General features: G+C 36.6%; 1 protein-coding gene across 16 annotated transcripts in view; it reads right to left on the reverse strand.

The window, feature by feature from the left end:
* The window catches only part of DMD (dystrophin), a 1,208,820-nt gene that overhangs the window by 120,563 nt on the left and 1,066,384 nt on the right, over nt 1-21,873 (reverse strand). For all 16 annotated transcript variants that reach the window (XM_026858158.1, XM_026858211.1, XM_026858140.1 and 13 more), the window contains one exon: nt 5,026-5,104. In XM_026858158.1, coding sequence (XP_026713959.1) covers nt 5,026-5,104 — 79 coding nt within the window. The remainder of the gene's footprint in view (nt 1-5,025; nt 5,105-21,873) is intronic.

Consider the following 21,873-nt stretch of genomic DNA (forward strand, 5'->3'; position numbering starts at 1 on the left):
CAGGCTCCTGTAGCTAATATGACCATATTTAAATATAATAACAAAATCCCTTTGCTTCCAGAGAGTTCTCAGAGTTAGGCCAATTCTTTTGTAACCACTTATCCTCTATCTTTATCTTACTACCTGGTAATATTTTTTTATTCAAAACATTCAATGTGATAGCTAAAAATATTAAATCATATATCCAAAAGACATGGATGATTGGACATGGTCTTCAATGTCTACATGTCAAAAGTGATATCTGGAAGACAATATGCAGTGAGAAATAAGACAAAGATATAGCTGTTAGCACTGGAAAAAAAACTATCAGGTGGATGGGTAAAGTGTCTTAAGATTCCCAGGGCCCTGTCAGTTTTAGAGGCAGCTGTCTTAATTAGCAGGACTTGCCCTTTTAAATATGCCTGCTTGTGCAAGAAAGAGCTTCACTGATCTTTCCCTTGTTTAATAATCTAAGCACTCACCCAGGCCCACATCTCCAATTTTTCAGAAGAGTGGCCTAAATAACTGAAGGAAAATCACAAAGGCACAGAAAGAAGAAAAAAAATCCAGATCTGAACCTTAGCAGCTCTAAGCTTATCCTGAGAAGGAGAGACCGAGGTTACATAGCCCATACCTGTGATAATATTTTTTATTTTTAAGCAACAATTGTGTGACATAAAATGCAGCAGCTTGCAATACAAACTGTTGGCTTCAGAGTTGGTAACCTTTCTGTTTCTGAATGAAAGCTGCTATGACTGCTTCATTTCATATTGAAGTCACTGCTGTTTCTGCTTGGAGGTCCAGAACTTAAAGATACAGGTAGATATCTCAAGTTAAAATATAGTTCCTAGAATATATTTAAGTATGCAGATTTACATCTGGTACTGATATATCTAGGCAGCAGAAGCTTGTAGCCTGAGAAATACAAATCACAAAATGTTAGCTAGATGTTAATCAACTTGCAAACCTAAATGTTCTTTCAGTTCCTCCTATTTCCAGGTTCTCCACTTGACAACAGCTTCTGTGAGCTTGGGAATCACAAGCAGCACCTGGGATCATCCAGTCATGCTTGTAAGTAATTGCCAGTTATATCTGAGAAGTATTTCATGTAGTCACTTCATTGACATGCTGTACATACTAACAGATTGCTCATACTGGAGCTGGACAGTAAATTACAAGGTTTGCTTACGCTTTTAAAAGATGTAATACCTTCTATTTTCTGGCGATCACAAGTAATGCATGTGAATGAGCTATCACATTAAAAATAGGATTGATGGGAGGCTGGCTAGCACAGAAAGAGATATTAAAAACAATCTGACATCAATCCTACCTCTCATTTATTGCATTTCAAAAAAAAGTAATAACTGTTGTGACAAATATAGGTGGGTCCTCCAACAAAAGACAATTAATCCCATTCTTTGTAAGAGACAGCATCACAGAGAAAAATAAAGAAGTCAAAAAAGTAAAATTATTCCAGAGGAGTCACTGAAAACCCTGGATCTGGGATTATGTTTGAAATTTGCATGTACTCTTTTTCACACTTCCAAAATAAGCATCATCATTCTTGAAAGGATCACCAACTTTAATTACCTTGCTAAATATTTACCAGTTTCTCTTTAATAGAAAGGAGATTTTTTTTTTTTTTTTTTTTTTTTTTTTTTAGAAACTTCCTCTGTGGATTCATGATATAACATCTGGCATATGTAATACATTTCTCAGCTATTGCTGTCAACGTTGGGAGCCTCTCTCCTTGGCAAGGAATAAACTGAGGAGGAGCTGGGACTCCATGGAGACTGACAGAGTGAAATGAGTTTAGGGAAGCATGAAGGACTGATCAGAAATTCAAGGACTGAGGGAAGACCACACAGCAAAAAGTGTAGGAGACCTGGTGAGGGTCAAGGTCATGTGCTAGCAGAAAAGTAAGTGCCAGTTGTGATGAGAGGCCTTTATATCTGCAGGCAGCCCAAAGCCTTACTATAAAGCGACAAGTGTGTACTAGCTCCTTTGTCATTACTTTTTTTAACCTCACAACTATGAGACATTTGAATTATCCTGTGCCACAGTATAGATAAACACTGTCACCTGGTCATTTAGAAGAAGAAAGAATGGAAAGAGAAGATCGAACTGCATGAAAGGACAATGGAGAAAAATTGTTGTTGCTAAATTAAAAAAATGCTACAAAGGATGAGACTCTTCTTCCCCTTTTTTCGCTCCTTATCTTTCTAGCTCACACCTTCTTTCCCATCTCTCTCAAACAGCTATAACAATAGCTCTCAGAACAGGCTGCAAATGCTTGGAAACAGGGACTACCACTTGATTCCTTGCCTGCACAGGGCATGACAAATACGAGGCCCTGCATCACTCCCCCATTATTTCTGTGCTAGGTTTTCAACAGCCCTATGTGACTTCACTTGCAACCAAGCAGAAACAGATAGATGATGCTGTAATTTCTTTATATAAAATAATAACAAACACATAACAAACATTAACACAGATTATCAGTTCATATTTATTTTTTCCAGATAGGAGAGAAATGCAATTCAATCACTGATTTAATGTGAACTTGACTACAGTACCACCCTTTTAGTAGAACTACTAAAGTTAGATCAACTCAAGGGATAATTTTTTATATAGGTATCTAAACACTGTTGGGAGCTGAAGATTATCAGTCGTACCTCCGGGTGAGCAACCATGTATGGTAGAAGAACGGTTGATGTTGAGTTTGAGAGGATTAGCTAATTATTACTGACATATAAATTTGGTATGAAATGGCCAATAAGTCGTTTATTTTCTTTATTACTTATTACAATTTGCATTGATCTTATGTCTATCAGCTCCTTGGATAAAAATGCTCTGAGAGTTGAGCTTATAAAATAAAACCAGAGAGCAGAATTATTGTGATTCATCAATTCACTGTTGTTGCCACAGTTAGACTGATCCAGCTTGGTCTCTGTTTGCCATGCACTGAAAGATCACTTACAAGCCATTGAATTCACCTTCATTTGACCTGCAGAATTCTGTTTAGCAATGCTTACGTTTGACTTGTTCATCCCCAGAAGCACAGATATAGAAACAAGACTAGTGCTAGACGGCAAGGCTCTGGCACTCTCCCTCCTGCGGTGTTACCTCTCCAACAGATATGCTTCAGTCAGTGTAGGAGTGCAGAGGTAGTACATGAAAACCTTGTAAAAGTGTGGTATTTTCCTCACATGTAGTAGTAGTGCATGATACCAAGGAGCTTGATACTTTTGGAATTTGATCGTTATGAAAGATGGGACTGAGATAAATTGGCAATTTTCAGTGACTGAATACTTGGGAAGGATTCTGTAGATATTTTCAGTGCTTCAGATACCTACTTTTTGCATGCACATGTAAGAATCTGTATGAACACATCTAAAAGAGAGAACAAATATCTATTTTCCTCAGTGATTTGGCTATTTCCAAAGTCAACATGTTTTCACCTGGCTCCTTTTCCTAAAGTGATGCTCAAGTCGTGAGAAGTATACAGAATGATTTCTACTCTTTGCTGGTTCTGGTTAGTACACAGAAGAACAATGTATTGTCTCACTAATGGTGGGTGGGCTAAAAGAGGTGACTCTCATAACACTGAGCAACTTTGAGATTCGTCTAGTTTATCAGTGATACAGGCAGAATAAGTCTAGGATGTAACTGTCACATAAGTTGCCTGCGTGCACTCAGCACTGGCATAGAGGACAATGACCTAGTTCAGGTCACTCCAGTGTCTTCTAGATTGCCATATAGTCTTGCTTAATCTACCCTTAAAATTTATTCTTTCACTAGGAATACACTTTGTGTCAGCAGAAAAACAGGCATCTGCTTACACATTGCATTCATGTCGTATACCCATAACAACTCTCACGCGTTCAATCTTGACAAGTCTGATTTGCAGCTGTATGTATTGAGCTGACGAGTTATTCCCAGTGCTTAAGAGTTGCTTAAAAGAGATTTTGAAAAAGTAGTATAAATAACAAAAATAGGTCTTGTTACTTCACAGGATCATAATTTGATAAAATAAGGTGCAGTGTTGAACAACTGCGAGCCTGCATTATGCTTATATGGCACAACACTGACTCTGGCTTTGAATTTGCAGTTCATCCCACTGAGAATTTTCTGTTTCCCATTGAGATTTCCAGTGTAAAAATGGTTAACAAATTAAAATTACAATGCAGTATCAGCTGAAGAAAAGTTTGTTCCCTACTCCACTGTGAACATAGCTGTGCAATAACAGTAACATCTATTTCTGATGTCTGGATAGCTTGTCCCTCTGCATGTAGGGGACCATTATCCTGTGACTGTGTTCTGTTTTGCTGATATAATCTCTTAAATAAAGTTTTATTGTTTACTTTCCTTAATTGAAGTACGATAGAAAAGACATGGCCTTTAAGAAGCTTCACTTTAGTCACTGCCTGGGAGCTTTGAAGGTGTTCCAAGTTGTCTTTCAGTGTACTTCAAAACATCCTTGATAAGAGTGCATGTGGAGGTGGAGTGGGAATATTACAGGCAATTATATTTTACGCAGAGTTGTAAAAAGTTTACTTAACTGCCATCCTTCTGCCAACTTTCCCACTATGGTTTTGATCCTCTCACTCCTCTGCTAAGTGATCAAATCCTGCAAAATATTTTTCCTGCAGGTCTTATTTTGCCCTTTCTTTTGAGCTGACTATTTCTTTGAACAGATAAACCAAATTTAAATTTTCTTGAATTATTTCTGGGTTACAATCATCAGAAAATCTTACAATTTTTAATAAAATTTTAATTCAATAGTCCTAAAAAGGAGCCTTAAACAATGAAGACCAGCCTTGCAATCACAGATGTATGTACAGACTTGACACTGGCACCTATTTTCCTTTTACCTTGGACTACATGATTTTATTTAACAGTCTTCTACCCCCAGTAATGAAAATTTAAAAACATTATAATACAGTCTAAAATAGAAACTCATAGCAACAATAACGACCACATGGCTACAAAAGTATCAGTTAACTGTGTATGCAAGCTGAGCAAGAAAAATGGGCAATTACTCACTAGTAAGAAAATGCTGGGAAGTAGGGCCAAAGTCCCTGTGAGCTTCATGCAGTTGCCTGATGCGCTCATCAATGGCCACCTGTTAAGAGAGGAGGAAAAAAATTACTCTAAACAAGTAGCAATTATAGTTGGATACTCTTTTCATTAGAGAAGTTCTGTATAAAATTAAGCAGGCTCCTGCAATAGTAGTTACCCCTCAGGGATTAACTGATATTTAATGTGTTTTATTCAAAAGAAAGGAGTCAAAGAAAGGTTTGGTTTTTGGTGTTCCCCCCCCCACCTGACTTTAATTGATGCTACAACAGGTTGAAAAGAAAAAGGCTGCTAAATAAATGTATAGCAATATGGCCTGACTTTTTGCACCTGAAGAGAATATGACTGTTACTTGCCAATACTGAAGTCAGAAGCATTCCTCTATGTTAGTACTATTATGGAACTACCTTGAAAGTTCTTTTTGAGAGTATGCTATTATAAATCAGCATGTGAAAACTAATCTCTTTCGATGAGGACGTGATAACCATACTTTAGCCAAGTGCTGAAACAAGAGTATACCAAAGAGCATCTGTTAGAAACATTTCTCTGTTCTTTTAATCAATCAAATTCTAGCCCCTCAACCCTTCCTTCCTTGGAAAATTCCTTTGATGAACATGTTGGTTGGGTTGGTGTACTGCATGAAAACACAGATGCTAGTTTTAAGATTGGTTTTATCTTTACCCTTGAAAATCCCAGTAAGGTATCTAACAAGCAGCCAAAAGGTGGTGGTTGCTATAAGATTCCATATTGTACGAATGACATCAGCAGCTTTATAGCCTGTACACTAAAATGATATTATCATTAAGGCCTAAGAATAGGATTAGGTAAAGCAGGGAAAAATGTCTGAAAGTAATGATAGAATATTTTAGAAATGTATTAAGTAAAATAACTGATAGAAAGCAGATTCACTTAAATATTGTCTGTAAGAAAAAGTGTTGTATGAACAGTGGCAAAGCAAAAGGGAAAAGTGATTGGTCTGGTTTTATTGCCCCACTTGTGAGATACATAACATGTCACAGACAGGTTGCACGAGTAAAGAACAATCTACATTTTAAAACTTCCAGGGATATTTTGCTGGTGGTAGAAAGAAGCAAATCATGCCAGTAACTGGGCGTGATTCAGTTAGAAGGCAAAAATGATAGAATTGACTAGCTCTTTGATATGGCTGCGTTTGCCAAATAATCTCTAGCCCCCAAGATCTTGTTTTACTACACACAGTAGAAATTTAATGTCAGGAGATGATTTGTTTGCTTACAGTTTCAAATCTGACATTATGACCCAAAATTCCCCTTCCTTTCTTTCCTCAAGCCTTTTTTCAGATGCTTTTCCTGCAGCTTTCTCCATTTCTATGCCTTCTTTTCTCGTCTGCTTTCCTATACACAGACATGATCAATGTGATTTTTTGTTTGTCCCTGTTGACTAGCATCTCCTCACGTAGCTCAGCTATTAACGTATCACCAGGTAGCCTCTGTTCTTATTTCTACTGTTTTCTTGAACCCAGAATTGCTCACAGAGCAACATTTATACTGGTAGGCTCAAGGCAGGCACATGCTGGCTCAGTCCTATGGCCTGTGGTTTTTCTGTTTAATCTTGCTGATTGCTTAGTTAGACAAAACTAAACCTAGGATAAGGCCAGACTTCTGAAACCGGGTAGAAGAATGCTGGATAAAGAACAATTCAATGCTTCATATTAGGGACTGGCTTTGGGCTTGGGTTCACACCTAAATCACCCCATAGATAAAAGTTAGGGAAGTTTATAAGTGCACAGAAAACAATGATACAGTTGCTCTGGTCATTAGCTTAAGTACAGAAGCATAAACTAATGTGATATATTTAATCAAAAAATGGCCTTTCAACAAAGAATAGGAATATAATTTAAACATACCTAAACCAAATTTTTAAAATGCTGGAAAAAATGTTAATGAATTATATACACTCTTTGGAATCCTCTTAAAGTAAACCTCATAACCTACCTATTTTGTCATGAGAACATAATTGTTTAGTAAAGAAATGTAAGTCTCCTCTATATTAGTACTTGCTTTTCAGTACATTAACTAGGATGGAAAACCTCTAAAGAGAATGAGAGCTCTACAGCTACACAGAGAGGAGCAGCACTTTGTATCATGTGAATGACAACAACCAGCTTGCGGTCAGAATAAAGTATGGGAACCCTTTGGTATGTCTGACCACTGCCAGCTCACAGCCCATACAACGTCTTAAAGTGTGCTAAAACTTAGAATTTCAATCACTTCAAAATAACCAGGTGAGCTTTGAGCTGCACAAGATTATTAAACTGAGATTTTTAGCCATATATGCACATCCAGCAAAATAAAATACCTTACACACTTCAGGGTAAACTTTCAAACTGAACAGCATGGGATGTGAGCTAGGAAATACTACTAGAAGTATATCTAGAGGTAGATTTTGTCAATACAGAGATGAACAAAACATTGGGAAATACTGAGTATTTTCCAGGAAGTATCACCTGAGAACACAAAAGTTATTCCATTTAGCTGCCCATAAATACCACTTATTGGTGTATCAGCATACACCTTTTAAGCGTCAAAAAGATGAACTTGCTGTTAATGCTAGAGCGAGGAAGATTATTGCAGTCGATCTCTATAAATTTTACCAAAACTAAGATGTAAATGATAAAACAACAAAACTTGAACCCACAATAACTGGGTTTATTGTGAACGATAAAAAACTCCACTTGAACAAACAATGATTACTTGATTACTAAGTTACAGAAGAATGTGTCTCTGATCCAATAAAATCAGAGTTGGACTTGACTTTGTGGTTTACAACCTAACTATCCAGAGAATCACATCCACCTGTCTTCATAGCTGATTTGTGATTCTTGAAAAAAAATTCTCACTGGCATGTAAAACATTCTTTTAAAATTCATTTTCAAAAACAAGCCATAGGAAATTTCCAGATATAAAATTTTGTTTTCTTCCAAGTCAACTGAAACAGGTTCCTTCAATACAAGCACAAACAGTATCCTATGTATTTCTGTATGCTGTTCTCCAAGCCAAGTGCAGTCTTCCTTAGAACAAAATGATTTAGTGAAAAACTGGATCTGCACTGAAGAAAACAGCAGAATTTTCAACCTGATTCAAGCATTCATTTTCCCTGCTCTAAATGGAACATATATAGTGTTAATGAAGTACTGCAAATACAATCCCCTGCCATATCTCAATAGCCAAAGGAAAAAAAAAAAAGTCTTCTGACTTCAGTAGTCTCCTCCTACTAGTATCAGTTTAGCCAGGCTAATGTGCAAAAACTAGGAATTTTAAAGGTACTATTACTCGTACACAACACACAAGATGGGATTATGGATTGGGTATCTTTTAGGTAAAGCTCTACGGTATTTCTCCACGAGTAATGTTACTAAAGAAAAAAAATCAATAGGTGGATTTCTAAAAAGTCAGCTATTGCTTTTTCTGAATCAAAATATGAGAATTTGGTTTTATATCTGATTTTTACTTTAAAAAAAATCAGGATTTTCTGTAATCAGGATACTTGAACTGTTGCTTTTCTTCACTGATGATACATACATTTCCATTATTTATTTAATACACTGTTTTACATAACATTTAATTTCTTTCAGACATAACAAAAGAAAGAGCCACAGTAGTGAAGTAATACTATACTTGAAGCTAAAGATGGTAATATTAAAAATCCTATGCTGATCTTAAGTGATATTGACATGGAACACAAACAGCTTCTGCTAAGCAAATGAACAAATAAAAACACTGTAATTTAAAGTTCCTCTCCTTTAAAGACTTTGAAAACATTTGATGAAACAAGTTCTGTTTTGCATCATTTGGATGCAGCCATGTGAACTGAATATATAATCAGGTTCAGATAAACAAATTATGACAGCAACAAAAGCAAAGCTCTGTCATGTAGTTGTTAGAAATTGTTTGTAAGTACCTTACCTAATGTAGGGGTTCAACTTTTGGAAAAAGTTGTTACAACAGTTCCAGTGAAATCAGAATGAGGATTTGACTTAGGTCTACTACTAAGTTCTCACTTTTAAAAAAAAATTTATGGGTTTTAAATGAGAACATTTTTATTACATCTAAAGCATTCTTTTGTGTTTATGTCTACACTGCAAAACAGGACTAGATCAAAATGAAAAGTAAGTTGTTTGATTCTCAGTATTTTCCCTGTTTTCAAAAAGTACCCAACACCATCTATTAAGGTGTGCTGGAGTTGCTGAGCTATTCAGAAAGATGTGATGGAGGAAAGAGGCACAACCCATCCTGTTGTTAAAATTGTGCCTGTAAATAATGAGTGGCCTCAAAGAGCTATAAAACTGGTCTCTCTCAATCCATAAATCCTGTATTCTTGGATGTACAAATTCCATACTGGGACAACATAATACACAGCCTAGGTCTAGCACTGTGTCTTAATCCTGCCCTAGTCTTCCCTGTAGTTTTGATGTTCAACTGAAAAAGTTCAGTAACTACTTCTGGGGTCCTTTCTTCACAGCCAGCTGATCCCTGACCATCGGGCTAAAACGTACTCTGTGGCTCCAGTGATGTATGGGTGACAGTGGCTGGTTGAATGCCTGTTTGTGCTCAGCACACTTAAGGAATTCACATTCAACAAACTTTGCAAGGAATTTATTCATAAAAGTCCTACTTGTGAATCTTAAATGGTCAAAGACAAATGGCTGTTGAAGCTATTGATCATGTGTAGTGAAAAAACATCAGGCAAGTGAGGAATGTTACAGATGAATACATGAATGCCTCCACCCTTGTTAGCACTGAGGCAATTCAGAAAGAGATTTCTTTGGGTTCCAAACTCTAACTCCAGAATCATACCTGAGTCACTACACTTCTCTATCACAGTCCTCTATTTGGACACACCCTTTCACAAAGCATACAAAAAGACCATGTTAAGTATCTATTAAGCACTATTTATGCATCTCCCTTCTTGATATAATCAAATACTGTCTCCTGCAGTGCTTCTTAAAGAGATATAACATGCAACTGCATTTGTCTTTCCCAGCCAATGAGTGGTAAATGTGCAAATGTACCCTCTTGAACAGAAAAGCAAAAACACCTACAGTTCTTCCTAAATTACACCATAACAAAAGCATCTTTTCTGTACTATAGCACGATTTGGTTCACCTTCTGCCATACTCGTGAAATGGCTAAAAAGATGCATTATACACTCAGCTCTTGCTGCTTGAAAGCATTACTATCTTGCAAGATTATTTCCTGTAAAAAGATTTAATCATTTTCTTCTCATTCTAATTTTTAAACTGCAATCACATTTGTAATATTTACATTTTTTTCCAGAATATTTGATACATAAGGAAATAAAGAAGCTTATTACAGAGACAGGGGTTAAGTTAGCATCCCTTGGCCTTTTGGAGTATGATCAAGTTGCCATAATTCAAAATAACTGTTGATTTTCTCCTAAAAGTCTAGGAAGAGATGCAAGTGCTTCAGAAGAAACTGTGCAGAACACTGAATCAAAACCCCTTCTGTTGATGGAGTGGTTATTTATTTGCATTCACTGAAAAACCTCTCCAACTCCCAAACCAAAACAACTCTGAATGTGACACCCGTGACAACACAATTTAAAAAGTCATAGTAGTTGAAAACATGAAACTAGCAAATGAGAATTCTATACAATTGTATAGCACGTATCTTCGTATGTTATACCATTTGGGCCCCACCCTGGCTTGTTTCTAGGTGGATCTCTTTAGAAATACCTTAATTTGACAAAAAAAGGTAAGGCAATTGTGTTGTGGTTTTTTGTTTTTTTTTTCTTTCTTTCTATGTTTGCTCTGCACATTTTGTTACATGTCTGCAATTTCTAAGTCAACTTCTAGTCTTTCTAGGAAAAAAGATCTTATTGTATTTGATGCTCACGAAAACGAACGGCAGTTTCTACTACTCTTATTTCTAAGCCAAATCATTCTGTCATTCAAAAGACTTATAGTGCCATATGCTATTTTGCTACATGATTATTAATATTGTAAAAAACATTTCAATTCTCCCTCTCTCTAATTCACCATTGCTAGGTCTACGGACATGCTAGCCAAGTGTTAGAATCCCAACATAAAGTGAAAAGTATTTTTTTTTTTCTTAAAAGAAAATGAGATTTTTTTTCCTCATCAGTGTTCTCACTCCTGAATAAAATATACCAAATATAGAGAAATATTAGAACATCTTTCAATCCACCAAGAACACAACTTCAAATAGGTGGAGGAGGAACAGGTTTCAAGTTCTATTTTGTCAAATTACTTCACTTTCTCTTTTAAGATCATTGATAGAAGGAGGTCAAATAGATATCAAATGTCTCAGTGAAGTCAGACATTTACATTTGGGCTTAATTTATTTAAATTAATATTCATTTGAAACATAAAACCAGCATAAAATCATCTGAGGTCAAAATAATGTCCTTTTTGTAAGGGCATCTAAGAGCACATACAGCATAATATATAGACACTAATTACATAATTATGCTGCCCCAAATGCAGGCAAATTATATGAATGCATGAAGCAACAATTTTCACTACTTATTAACAAGAAACTGTAGAAATAAGATCACTCTTCAAAAAAGCCAAAATCAAAAACCAAACAAACCCCAAAATATAGAGTTAAGACCATTGTTGAATGGCTGAATGTGCTGGGGATTCTGAAGAAAAATGTCAAGAAAAGAAGGAAGAATCTCATCTAAAGGGCTATATTTAGTACAGCATCAGAATGACACACAATCTTTTTCAAAATTTACTTCATGAAAGACTGTTCTCATTAAGAGAGAAGGGCAATTTTCTGTATTAATAAGCATGCATACATACAATACTTATTAAAATAACACTCCTTTAATTCCCCCACCATATTCATAATATTTCCACAGCCTCCTGACCTTGACTCCAATCACACCCAATTTGACTGCATATCAAAGGAAACTGGCTTCTATAAGACCCTCTTTAATGTTACCCAGCAATTCTCCTCCCAGGAGCTGAAAAGCTTCTTTCATTTCTCTCACTGACTAGGATCTGCCAAAGCAATACTAGGCTGTTCTTTCAATAAACAGGAAGATCTGCTCTACTGTACCCCTAATAGCTACTGAATTCAACCAATCACCACCCCCTGCAAATTAGGGGATAAAGATGGATTTATATAAGCACACTTTGTGCTGTTAATGAGGAGAAGCTTGAGAAAATTGATAGTCATTGTTTTCAGCTGCTGAACTTCAGTTTTAAGTCTTGATATTTACTGAGTTGAGATCACAGCAAAGGCAAATTAGTTTCCTGGTGCAAAGTTCTCTAATCTGAACTATTTTGAGAGTATAAAAATTAGCATGATGTATGCTTATTTTCCACATGAAAGAAAAAAAAGATAAATGTTATTTGCATGCATTTATAGGTGTTATAAAGACTAAGTGCAAAGTCCAGCATTTCTGGGTCATGGTAGGACTGTGTACTTCAGTAGAGTGAAATCTGTGTGACTTCACACAATTCTCCTTTCAGTAAAAAAAAAAAAAGAGGCCTAGCATTTAACATCTCCACTGTTCCTGTACAAGCCAGCACACATCCTGGTTGGGGTTTTGCAAGGAAACTGTCTTTCATGTCACTGTATGTTGCTCATTTATGTTCATGCACTTTTGTTAGGTATAAAATATTTTATGAAACTGATATGAGCTGAGCATGGACTCGGCCTTTTAAAAGTTCAAGAAACTGCTGTGCAGTCCTCTATTCTTGAGTATTTTATTCACAAAGGTTTCAATTTCTTGACTTTCCAGCCACCTTAATTCTCTTTTCATGTTGCTTTTTGTATGCAATTTAATCAATCTATCTGAACTATTTTTCTGCCATTCCTTGCATAATTTTATAGAATACCAAGAAAGTAATTTTACAAATTATGATAGTTAGCAACTATTTATTCACAGAACTGCACCAATTAAAAAGTTTTCAATGCATGATTTACATTAGCTTCAAGTATACAAATACCCATTGATATCCCTCACTAGACTCCACTCCAAGTGGGCTGTGGTGGCATACTGGGATCATCTGTAAGCACCGTAACCAAGAGACATGTGTATCAGTTGCAGAGAGCCTGAAGAAATTCACAAGAATAATGGTGACCTACAATGAAGGGTTAAGTGAGCAACTGCAGTTAAAACTGAGGAAGAGAAGTCTTAGGAAATCAGTAAACAGGGACAAATCCTCTCTTCTCCTACTATGAATATATAAATTTCTGCTGTCAGTAGTATTAGATCTGATTTAATTGTGCTAAAAATACAGGGTATTTGGAGGGTTCTGGATTATAAACTATGATGAGTGTTCTTTCTAAGAAAAAAAATTCTGCCATGTGCTTTCCGTGTTATTTATGCTAAATATCATAAGCAGTCTATATATGAAGATGTATGCTCTTCATTCTGTTGGGAATAGGAAAAAACTATTTTTCAAATCTTGAGAGGAACAGGAGGGGAATTCCTTTAAGTACAAGCCCCAGTTTTCCAACTCTTACACAATGTGCTCTTGTACCAAATTTAGGGGAAATCCTAGTTCCCAACCAGGAATTTCAGATTATTGTAGTGGGAGGGGGAAAGGGATACAGTCTAATACAAATTATTCCTAAAACTGAAGATATGTACTACTTCACACAAAGTTCATAATGTTTCCAGAATTGTAAAATGTTACACTCATAAGCAGCTCCTGTAATTTCTGCAATCTTTAATGATGATGCTCTCCTCCACTGAAGGCAGGTGGAAACACAGGTGATTTGATAGAAGCTCAGTTCCACATTTTTCCTCCCTAGACAGTCTGATCAATTCTACAGATAATTCCTCAACTATTTTAAATCAAGAAGTTTTCAACAACCTAAATAAAGGGAAAAAGTTGTAAGATACGTTACTTTAAAATATCAAATGTAAAATAACTTGCTTCTGTGCTTTCTGTGACCAGCTGCACAAACTTGACACTTTTTTCTCTCCCATTTCTACCTCAAGTGAGTCTCAAGGGGTGTATTCTTATTTTTCAGTCACATTCATACTAAGTAGCATCTTACTCCACAGGAAGTCTTATAGATGTCACTGAAACTCATGGAAAAATTTACTGTTTTGCATGAGTGAAGGCATCTGGATTGGGACAGGAAACAATAGAAAAGATCAGTCCAGTGAGGAATCTTTATGAAAAATGAGCTGGGGATTAAATTTTCTCTGTCAAATGCTTATAGAAAAGCAACTTGCAGCAGGGCAGCACAGGGCACTGATCTGCAAAACTTGTCTTGAGGCCATTAACATCTCCCATCACTTAATAAAAAAAGTGGCGAATTTAGATTTTGGGTACATCACGTTAGAACACATCTACACTCTTGTGATGGTTCTTAAAATAGTAAACAGACATCTCAGAGGTAGAGAAAAGTTTTGCAAGGCTACACTGACATTGCCCTCACCCTTCCCTTTCATTTTTCCTGCAGAGCTTCTGTTACCTGATTATTTTGTTATCCTCAGTCTAAATACACGTATATACATTCTATGTATTATATAAATGTAAAGGCTGAAACATGAGTTATGGTACTGTTGCTGCTGAAACATTAGTCTTTTTAGGCTCTGCCCATATACTGTTCCTACCCTAACACAGTTGGTTGATAGATGTGTTTCTTTTAGGCATTGTCTCTTCACTTCTGGAACTGCATGGAAAACAACATCAAGGGTACCATAGTTAGGTCTCCTTAACATACAACTGTAATGACATAAAAAATGACACCTTGCTGTGGCTTTTTTTTTAGTTCTCTGCTAAACTACTGTAATTTCTCTTAATTATATTTTTTTTTTTGCATTTTTTGAAATAGAATTGACTCATTTCTACTTTGTTTAAAAATATTTCTAACCATTTTAAAATATATTCTTCATTGTACTTCATTTAAAAATGCTTTTATTAATGTTTCATAATCCATCCCTAAGGTAAAGTCCTATTGTCTCTTAACAAGATTTGAATGTGGTTTTTTTCTTTTTCTCTCTTTATAATTTTTTCTCTCATTAAAGTAAAAAAAAAATTAATAAATTCATGTTGCACTGGAAATGTCATTTGTTTCTGAAAGGTCAGGTAACATACACAGTTCCTGTGCCAAGGGGAATGTATCTGTGGTGACTTAGGGAACTGTAAGTAGAATGTCGTACAAGAAATGTTTTATTTTATAACTGCCCAGAACATATGCTTGCAATTTCCTGTAGCAGTTGAGCATCACCAGTGAAGATTATTCTTTTATAGTTCTAGTTATATTTTCTCACTTTCATTGATGCTTTATCATATTAATTTTATTGCTCCTTTCCCCCAGCTTTGTGAATCTCCAGTGCCTTTACTAGCATTAGTTTGGGGAACTGTTCATCACTGCAAGTAAGAAGCTCATAGCCCAGACCTGTATTTTATACAGGTTACTTCTAAGAGAAACAGAGGCTTCATTCAGTGTTGCACTACTTCTGGCTGATTACCATTTTGAAGTTTTTTCTTTCACCATCTTCAGCTCTCTTCCACTCATATTGCTCTCTGACTCCTCTGGGATTATCATTCCATCAGTATTCAAAAGACTTCAATTTTCATTCCTGTCTTTTTCACTGTTTTCTCTTTCTTGTCTCCTTACTTTGTTGTTGAGTATCTTCATGCTCTTTTATCATTTCAATTCACACTTCAAAACCCATGTTGCTACCCCAAATGCAGTGAAAATAGAGTTTTCATACATATGTAGTAAACCTCTCAATTTTATCTAATAGTGTTTATAAGTAAGAAGAGCTGAAGAATTACTTAGACTGAGTACGCTGCTACATATGTAATACCATGCAAAAAGGTATACAGGGGAGACTGTGTGAGTGAGATTTATCCATCCTAACTCAGGAGTCCTAAAGTAAGACAGCTAAATCAGCCTTCCTCAATCAGAAATGAAGAGAAATATGTATCTCCTGAGACAATTCTGCTCATACTAAGACAGACAACGCAGAATAATCCTCTAAAGAGATGTATAAATATGATTTTTGTAAGGTTTCTTTTTCCAAGTGAGTTTGCATGCAAAGGAGGAGGATTCTTGGGAAGACTGGAAGGAGGAATGCATGGAGGAAGATTAATATAGGAAAGCACAGGAGAAGGCGGAAGGTAAGACAAAAATCTTCTTCAGTGGGGGGACACTATAGGCTAGTAATGCATAATAAAGGATTCCACATGCAGCAGCAGTTGTATTAATCCTGTATCTTATATTTTCTGCTCTCTCATTTTCCTCTCTGAAAGTTCGATTACACCAATAGCGATAAATCTATTCACTCTAAATAATCCTTAGTCCCAATACTTCCCCAAACAGATCACCTATTTGGTTTCCTTTTTAGCTGCACAAGGTGAAACCACTAAGATAATGTCAGTAGGGACAGTTTCATTACATTGTGATCTATTCACATTATTTGCTTGTTTCATCCATATTCTTAAAACTGGCAATCTCAAGAGTATAACACTCTGTTTCAATATGCATTAAGACTACTTTCTCAAACAAGTGCTGATACAACATGAAAAGAAAAGCTTCATTTCATGAGATTACTGACTGGATGGATTAAACAAACTTTTATTTATTGTTCTTGTCCAATGAACCTTTTGAAGATGGCCTCTCAGTCTCAATGATTTCTGCAGAATCTTCTATATCCCAGCAGCTGCTCAAGCTTGGGAGCATCCATAAGATCAGTGCTTAATGCTCCCTGTTATCTGACACTTCTTTGTGTACAACTACAGCTCCCATTTTGCACAAAAGCCTCTTTTTCTCCCTGGAGAAGACACATATATAGCACGCTGAAAGATAATAAAATGACTCTAGGCAAGTAACAGTTCAAATGGAAACAACTGCTGATAGAATTGATACTATACTCATTGAAGATAATGGCAAAATTCCTATAATAGTGTAATATGACTTGTGAGAGGATCTGTCTGGTCAAAGTCTATATATTTATGCTTTCTAATCTGTGAGTGAAATTCAAGTGACATGATAACAAAACCTAAGTTATATATAGCCCATACTGGTAAAACATGATACAAAACTCCTCCTAATTTAAATCGGAAGACACATTCTCTTGTTTCCACAGTTTAATCTATATGAGAGAAAAAGGTGTTTATAGTTTTTAAAAAAATATATATATACACCACATATTTACAGAGACTGTAGGATGGTATATAGTGAAGGTTAAGAGTTATACTGACATGAAGGATCACAGCATATGCATTCAAGGAAACCATCACTGCACGTGTTAAAATAATGCACACTATCATACAGTGCACTTGGTAATTGTCATAAATTTTACTGAAGTAGTTCCAATAACATTACATGCAGTTTTCTTCTTAAATCTGTTGTTACTAGCCCTCTCCTTGCAAAGCTGGATACCCTATTTACCACTGTCAATCTGTTAAGGTCTCAGATGAAACTAAAATCTTTGAAAATGGCTTTGCTCAATTCCCAGATCTATCCACTTCAGATTAAGATCCTCCCACGAGCAGAGGGAGGGTTCTTTCTTCCCAGTGGACAAAGCTCCAAGCTGCAGCCCTGCAGGAGGTGGTGGAATTAAAGCTGTGATGTTTTGTGTTTCCAAGAAAACTGCAACTGGCCTGCACTGACTGTTGCCATTTCACATACTTCATAATAGCGCAAACTTTAAACACACCTTTTCTGCCTATCAGTTCACAAATGAATGCAACAAACTCTGTAGCATAAATATTGTGGTAGAGTTGTTAAAATGCACAGCTTCAAATGTGAAAAATAACCTTTAACCTCCAGATAATAAGTCACATTTTGAAAAATGTTTTTGTTATTATCGAATGCCATAAAATCTTAAATTTGCCACCTTATTTTCACAGCTATCTGCATTTTATCACTTTTTTTTTTTTTTTTTTATTTCTGTTTAGGCTTGCCTTATTGCTCATTTGTTTCTAAGAGCAGAGAACTGGAAAATTTTAAGGACAGAAGATCTTGGAGAATTAAGACATTAAGAAAGATAAAGATCACTGCTGAAGAGGAGTGCGATGCAACTGTTTCTGAAACAAAAAGTAATAATAGGAGAGAAGGAAAGGCAAGATTTCCAACACAGTTTGAAGCCAGCCTCCAAACCTGAATTTGCAGCATCTGTGTAGTGGCAGTTTAATTGACAATTACAAAACTTTAATTTACTTAATCAGAAACCCTTTCTGAATGTCTAACTTACAAGCTATTGTTATCACAGTGGCAAGCTGACATATGGCCTTCAAGTTAGGCAAATACAAGAAAAAATGAGCATTCTCTCAAAAAAACATCTATTTATGAAAGACTTAACTATGAAGGGCTTAAGAAAGGATTCCACAAGACAAAAAAAAAAAAGTAAAACCAGTCTTATAACTCATAAAGCTTACAAGTGATCTCTATGAAAGGTCCACATTATTAGTATAAAATGCTTTTAAGAATAAGTAAAAGAGCATCTTTAAACCATGCATACCATTTCAGAAATAAGAATGGACTTGATTCTACTTTCAGTAAGAAGATGCTATTTCCTTTAATGCTACAAGAGCAAATGCCACATTTTTATACGATTTTTTTATTAAAATTTCTGAGATTGAAATTTATTTTCAAGGATTACAGAAAGCAAAAAAAATATAACTAAACCCAACACCACCAGTATATGACAACAGGAATGGTCACTTGCCCATCCCCTAATCACAAAATCAAATGGAAGCCATCAGAATTAGGTGAGCCATCCCATTGCTCACATGACAAATAGGGTTAATACATGTAGTGGATTTGCACAGCCAGGTTTTGGTAGCAGTGGGGCTACAGGGGTGGCTTCTGTGAGAAGTTGCTAGAAGCTTCCCCTATGTCTGACAGAGCCAGTGCCAACCAGCTCCAAGACAGACCCACGCTGCCCAAAGCCAAGGCTGTGCCCCTGCAGCCCATGGAGGTTAAGGGTAGAGCAGATACCTAACTGCAGCCTGGGGAGGATCCCACACCAGAGCAGGTGGGTGCACCTGAAGAGGCTGTGACCCTGTGGGAAGCCTGTGCTGGAGAAGGCTCCTGGAAGGACCTGTGGCCCCATGGAAGGAGCAGGTTTGCTGTCAGGACTTGTGACCCTACAGGGGACCCACACTGGAGCAGCCTGTTCCTGAAGGACTGCACCCCGTGGGAGGGACCCACGCTGGAGCAGTTTGTGAACTCCACCCCATGGGAAGGGCTCACATTGGAGAAGTTCGTGGAGGACTGTCTCCCATGGGAGGAACCCGATGATGGAGCAGGTGAAGAGTGTGAGGAGTCCTCCCTATGAGGAGGAAGGAGTGGCAGAGACAACAGGTGATGAACTGACTGTAACCCAACACCCCTGAACTGCTGGGGGTGGGGGGAAGGTGCTTTTTAAGATTTGGATTTATTTCTCATTATTCCACTCTGGTTGGTAATTTTTTTCTTTCCCCCCCAAGTCAAGTCTGTTTTGCCTGTGATGGTAATTGCTGAGTGATCTCCCTCTCTTCATCTTGACCCATGAACTTTTCATTATATTATTCTCTCCCCTGTCCAGCTGAGGAAGAGGAGTGATAGAGCAACTTTGGTGGGCACCTGGCATCCAGCCGGGGTCAATCCACCACAATACATTAGGATGGCTAGGATTTCTAAAGCAATCTGAAGGCAGAAATGTTTATGTAAGCTTTTTGACAAATTGTGTCAAATAATCAGTTCACCTGTAAAAAGCAAATAAAACTATATTTGTTCAATATACTATTTGCTGCAATGAATGTAGACATTTGAATGAGACATGCAAAGGAATTTAATGCAGCACTGACTCTTGTGTAACTTTATTTAGAAATTATTAACTTACAAGCAGAAGTTTACAAATGGAAAATACAAAGATTTAAATGGGGTTTTTTGTGTTCTTATTTACTTTTTCAATTTAATGAAAATCCCAAGGAATAAAATTATAGATGTAGAGACATTTAACTCTGAAACATTTCCGTCCTAGTGTGGTAGCTTTTCTCTGTCCATTCTGAACCAGTAATGACATTCCTTATTTCAGTACTATGTAGATGAAATTTTGTTTCTGACATAATAAAGACATGACTATAAGTGACATTTTTCTCAGTCCATTTGTTGTTTTACTTGTTCTGTTTTTCTTTTAATATCATTTAATTACATTGAATGTGAACATTGAATATTTTTATGCTTTTTAAATTTATCTGAGAATAAAAGGTAAAACCTCACTGTAGGAAGGTTTTTCCTTTTCCCTTCTCTTTTTCTCATCAGAACTCACTCTCTCTGCAGGTCCTATTATGTCTTGTCTTTTCTACCCTGATAAGCCTTTTCACAACCTCTATAGTCTTCCCCCACAGTCTCAGGAAAAAACAAAACTCTTAACCAACCAAAACTAAGACAGAAGCCATTTTTTAGACAGTCTATTCAGTCAATAACTCCACCAGACAGTAAGATTCCTCTGAACAAACAAGTGCTTTGATTACATACTGCTGGAATAACAATGCTGGCCTACAGTTATATGTCCGTAACTGCTTTCTGGCTTCAGAAGCCAGATTCCTCTCTGATTCTGTAATTGCTTTTAACTGGGTAATTTTTATCCTTCAGGGTTGTCAGCAGTGGCAGACATGCGGCTGTAAGGCAGCTACAAATCCCAAAGTGAACTTGCAAAACTACAGTTTGAGAAGCTAATAGAAGAGTTGCTGAACTGAGACTTTTTGTATTTTGTAAATTTTGTAGGAAACCTACACAGGCAAAATTTCCAAGACTTCATGTATTTTAGAATAAATTATCCACGAGGTTGCACTTGATTTTGGAGTATATGTCCTATACACCATTCCATGGCATTTCCCTAAGGACGTCCACTCTATCAGTGTGTTTCTAGTTCAGCTGCCCACACCATTGCACTGTCTTACTGTTTAGCATTTGTCTTGTACAAGGGAAAACAATCATGACAATCAGGGAGGAAAAAGAGGAAAAAACCAATAGTTTGGAAAACAGGAATACAGATCTTGTACCATTAATATTCATCATATGACAGCAACCACTGGCAGGATCATGTATCTGAAAGGTGCAGAACTTGGTAAAGGAAAAATACTTTATAGGCTCACGTGAATAAAGTGTACTAATTTAATAATATTTCTGATTCTTTTGAAAGGTAAATTTGCAAACCAAGGCATCTAACACTTAAGAAAGAGACAAATTCTTTCTGCTGCTACTTCCAATGCCAACAAGAAGCTCCCTCACTGGAAATTCCCATTCTGCTCCTCCTCCTCACCACTGTCAGTTTCCTATTAGATTCTGCTTGGGCTCCTGTCCTTTGCTTCATACTATCACATGCTACCTGTTTCAAGTTATTATTCAGAGTTTAAGTTTTCTTCTATTTTTTCTTGTTCTGCTTTCTGTGTCTTTTCTTCCCTAGCAGTCATGACCCCTCCCTGGCAGTGTTCAAGGCCAGGTTGGATGGGGCTCTGAGCAACCAGTTCTAGTGGAATTTGTCCCTGCTCATTGCAGGGGGTTGGACTAGTTGACCTTTAAAGGTCCCTTCCAACCCAAACTATTCTAAGATTCTATAACCCCCAGATTTCAAAACTTCATTGCCTCACAGCAAGACAGCTTCTCCCCCATGTTCTTGAAAGTGTGGCCAGAAGTAAAGCTGAAAAAAATTACTAGAATTCCTGTTATGAGAGCAACTTACATGTTAGGCTTCTTAAAAAATTTACTTTTCTGCCCACTCCAGTTCACTTTTTTTTGGATTATAGTATGTTTAATTTCTGACCAGTGCAAAGATGAGAACACCCAACAAGGACATCTTGTGTTTCTGTTTCATGAAGTC

Source organism: Athene cunicularia, assembly GCF_003259725.1.
Source record: "Athene cunicularia isolate RWA chromosome 1 unlocalized genomic scaffold, athCun1 chr1_part1, whole genome shotgun sequence".
NCBI classification, from domain to species: domain Eukaryota; kingdom Metazoa; phylum Chordata; class Aves; order Strigiformes; family Strigidae; genus Athene; species Athene cunicularia.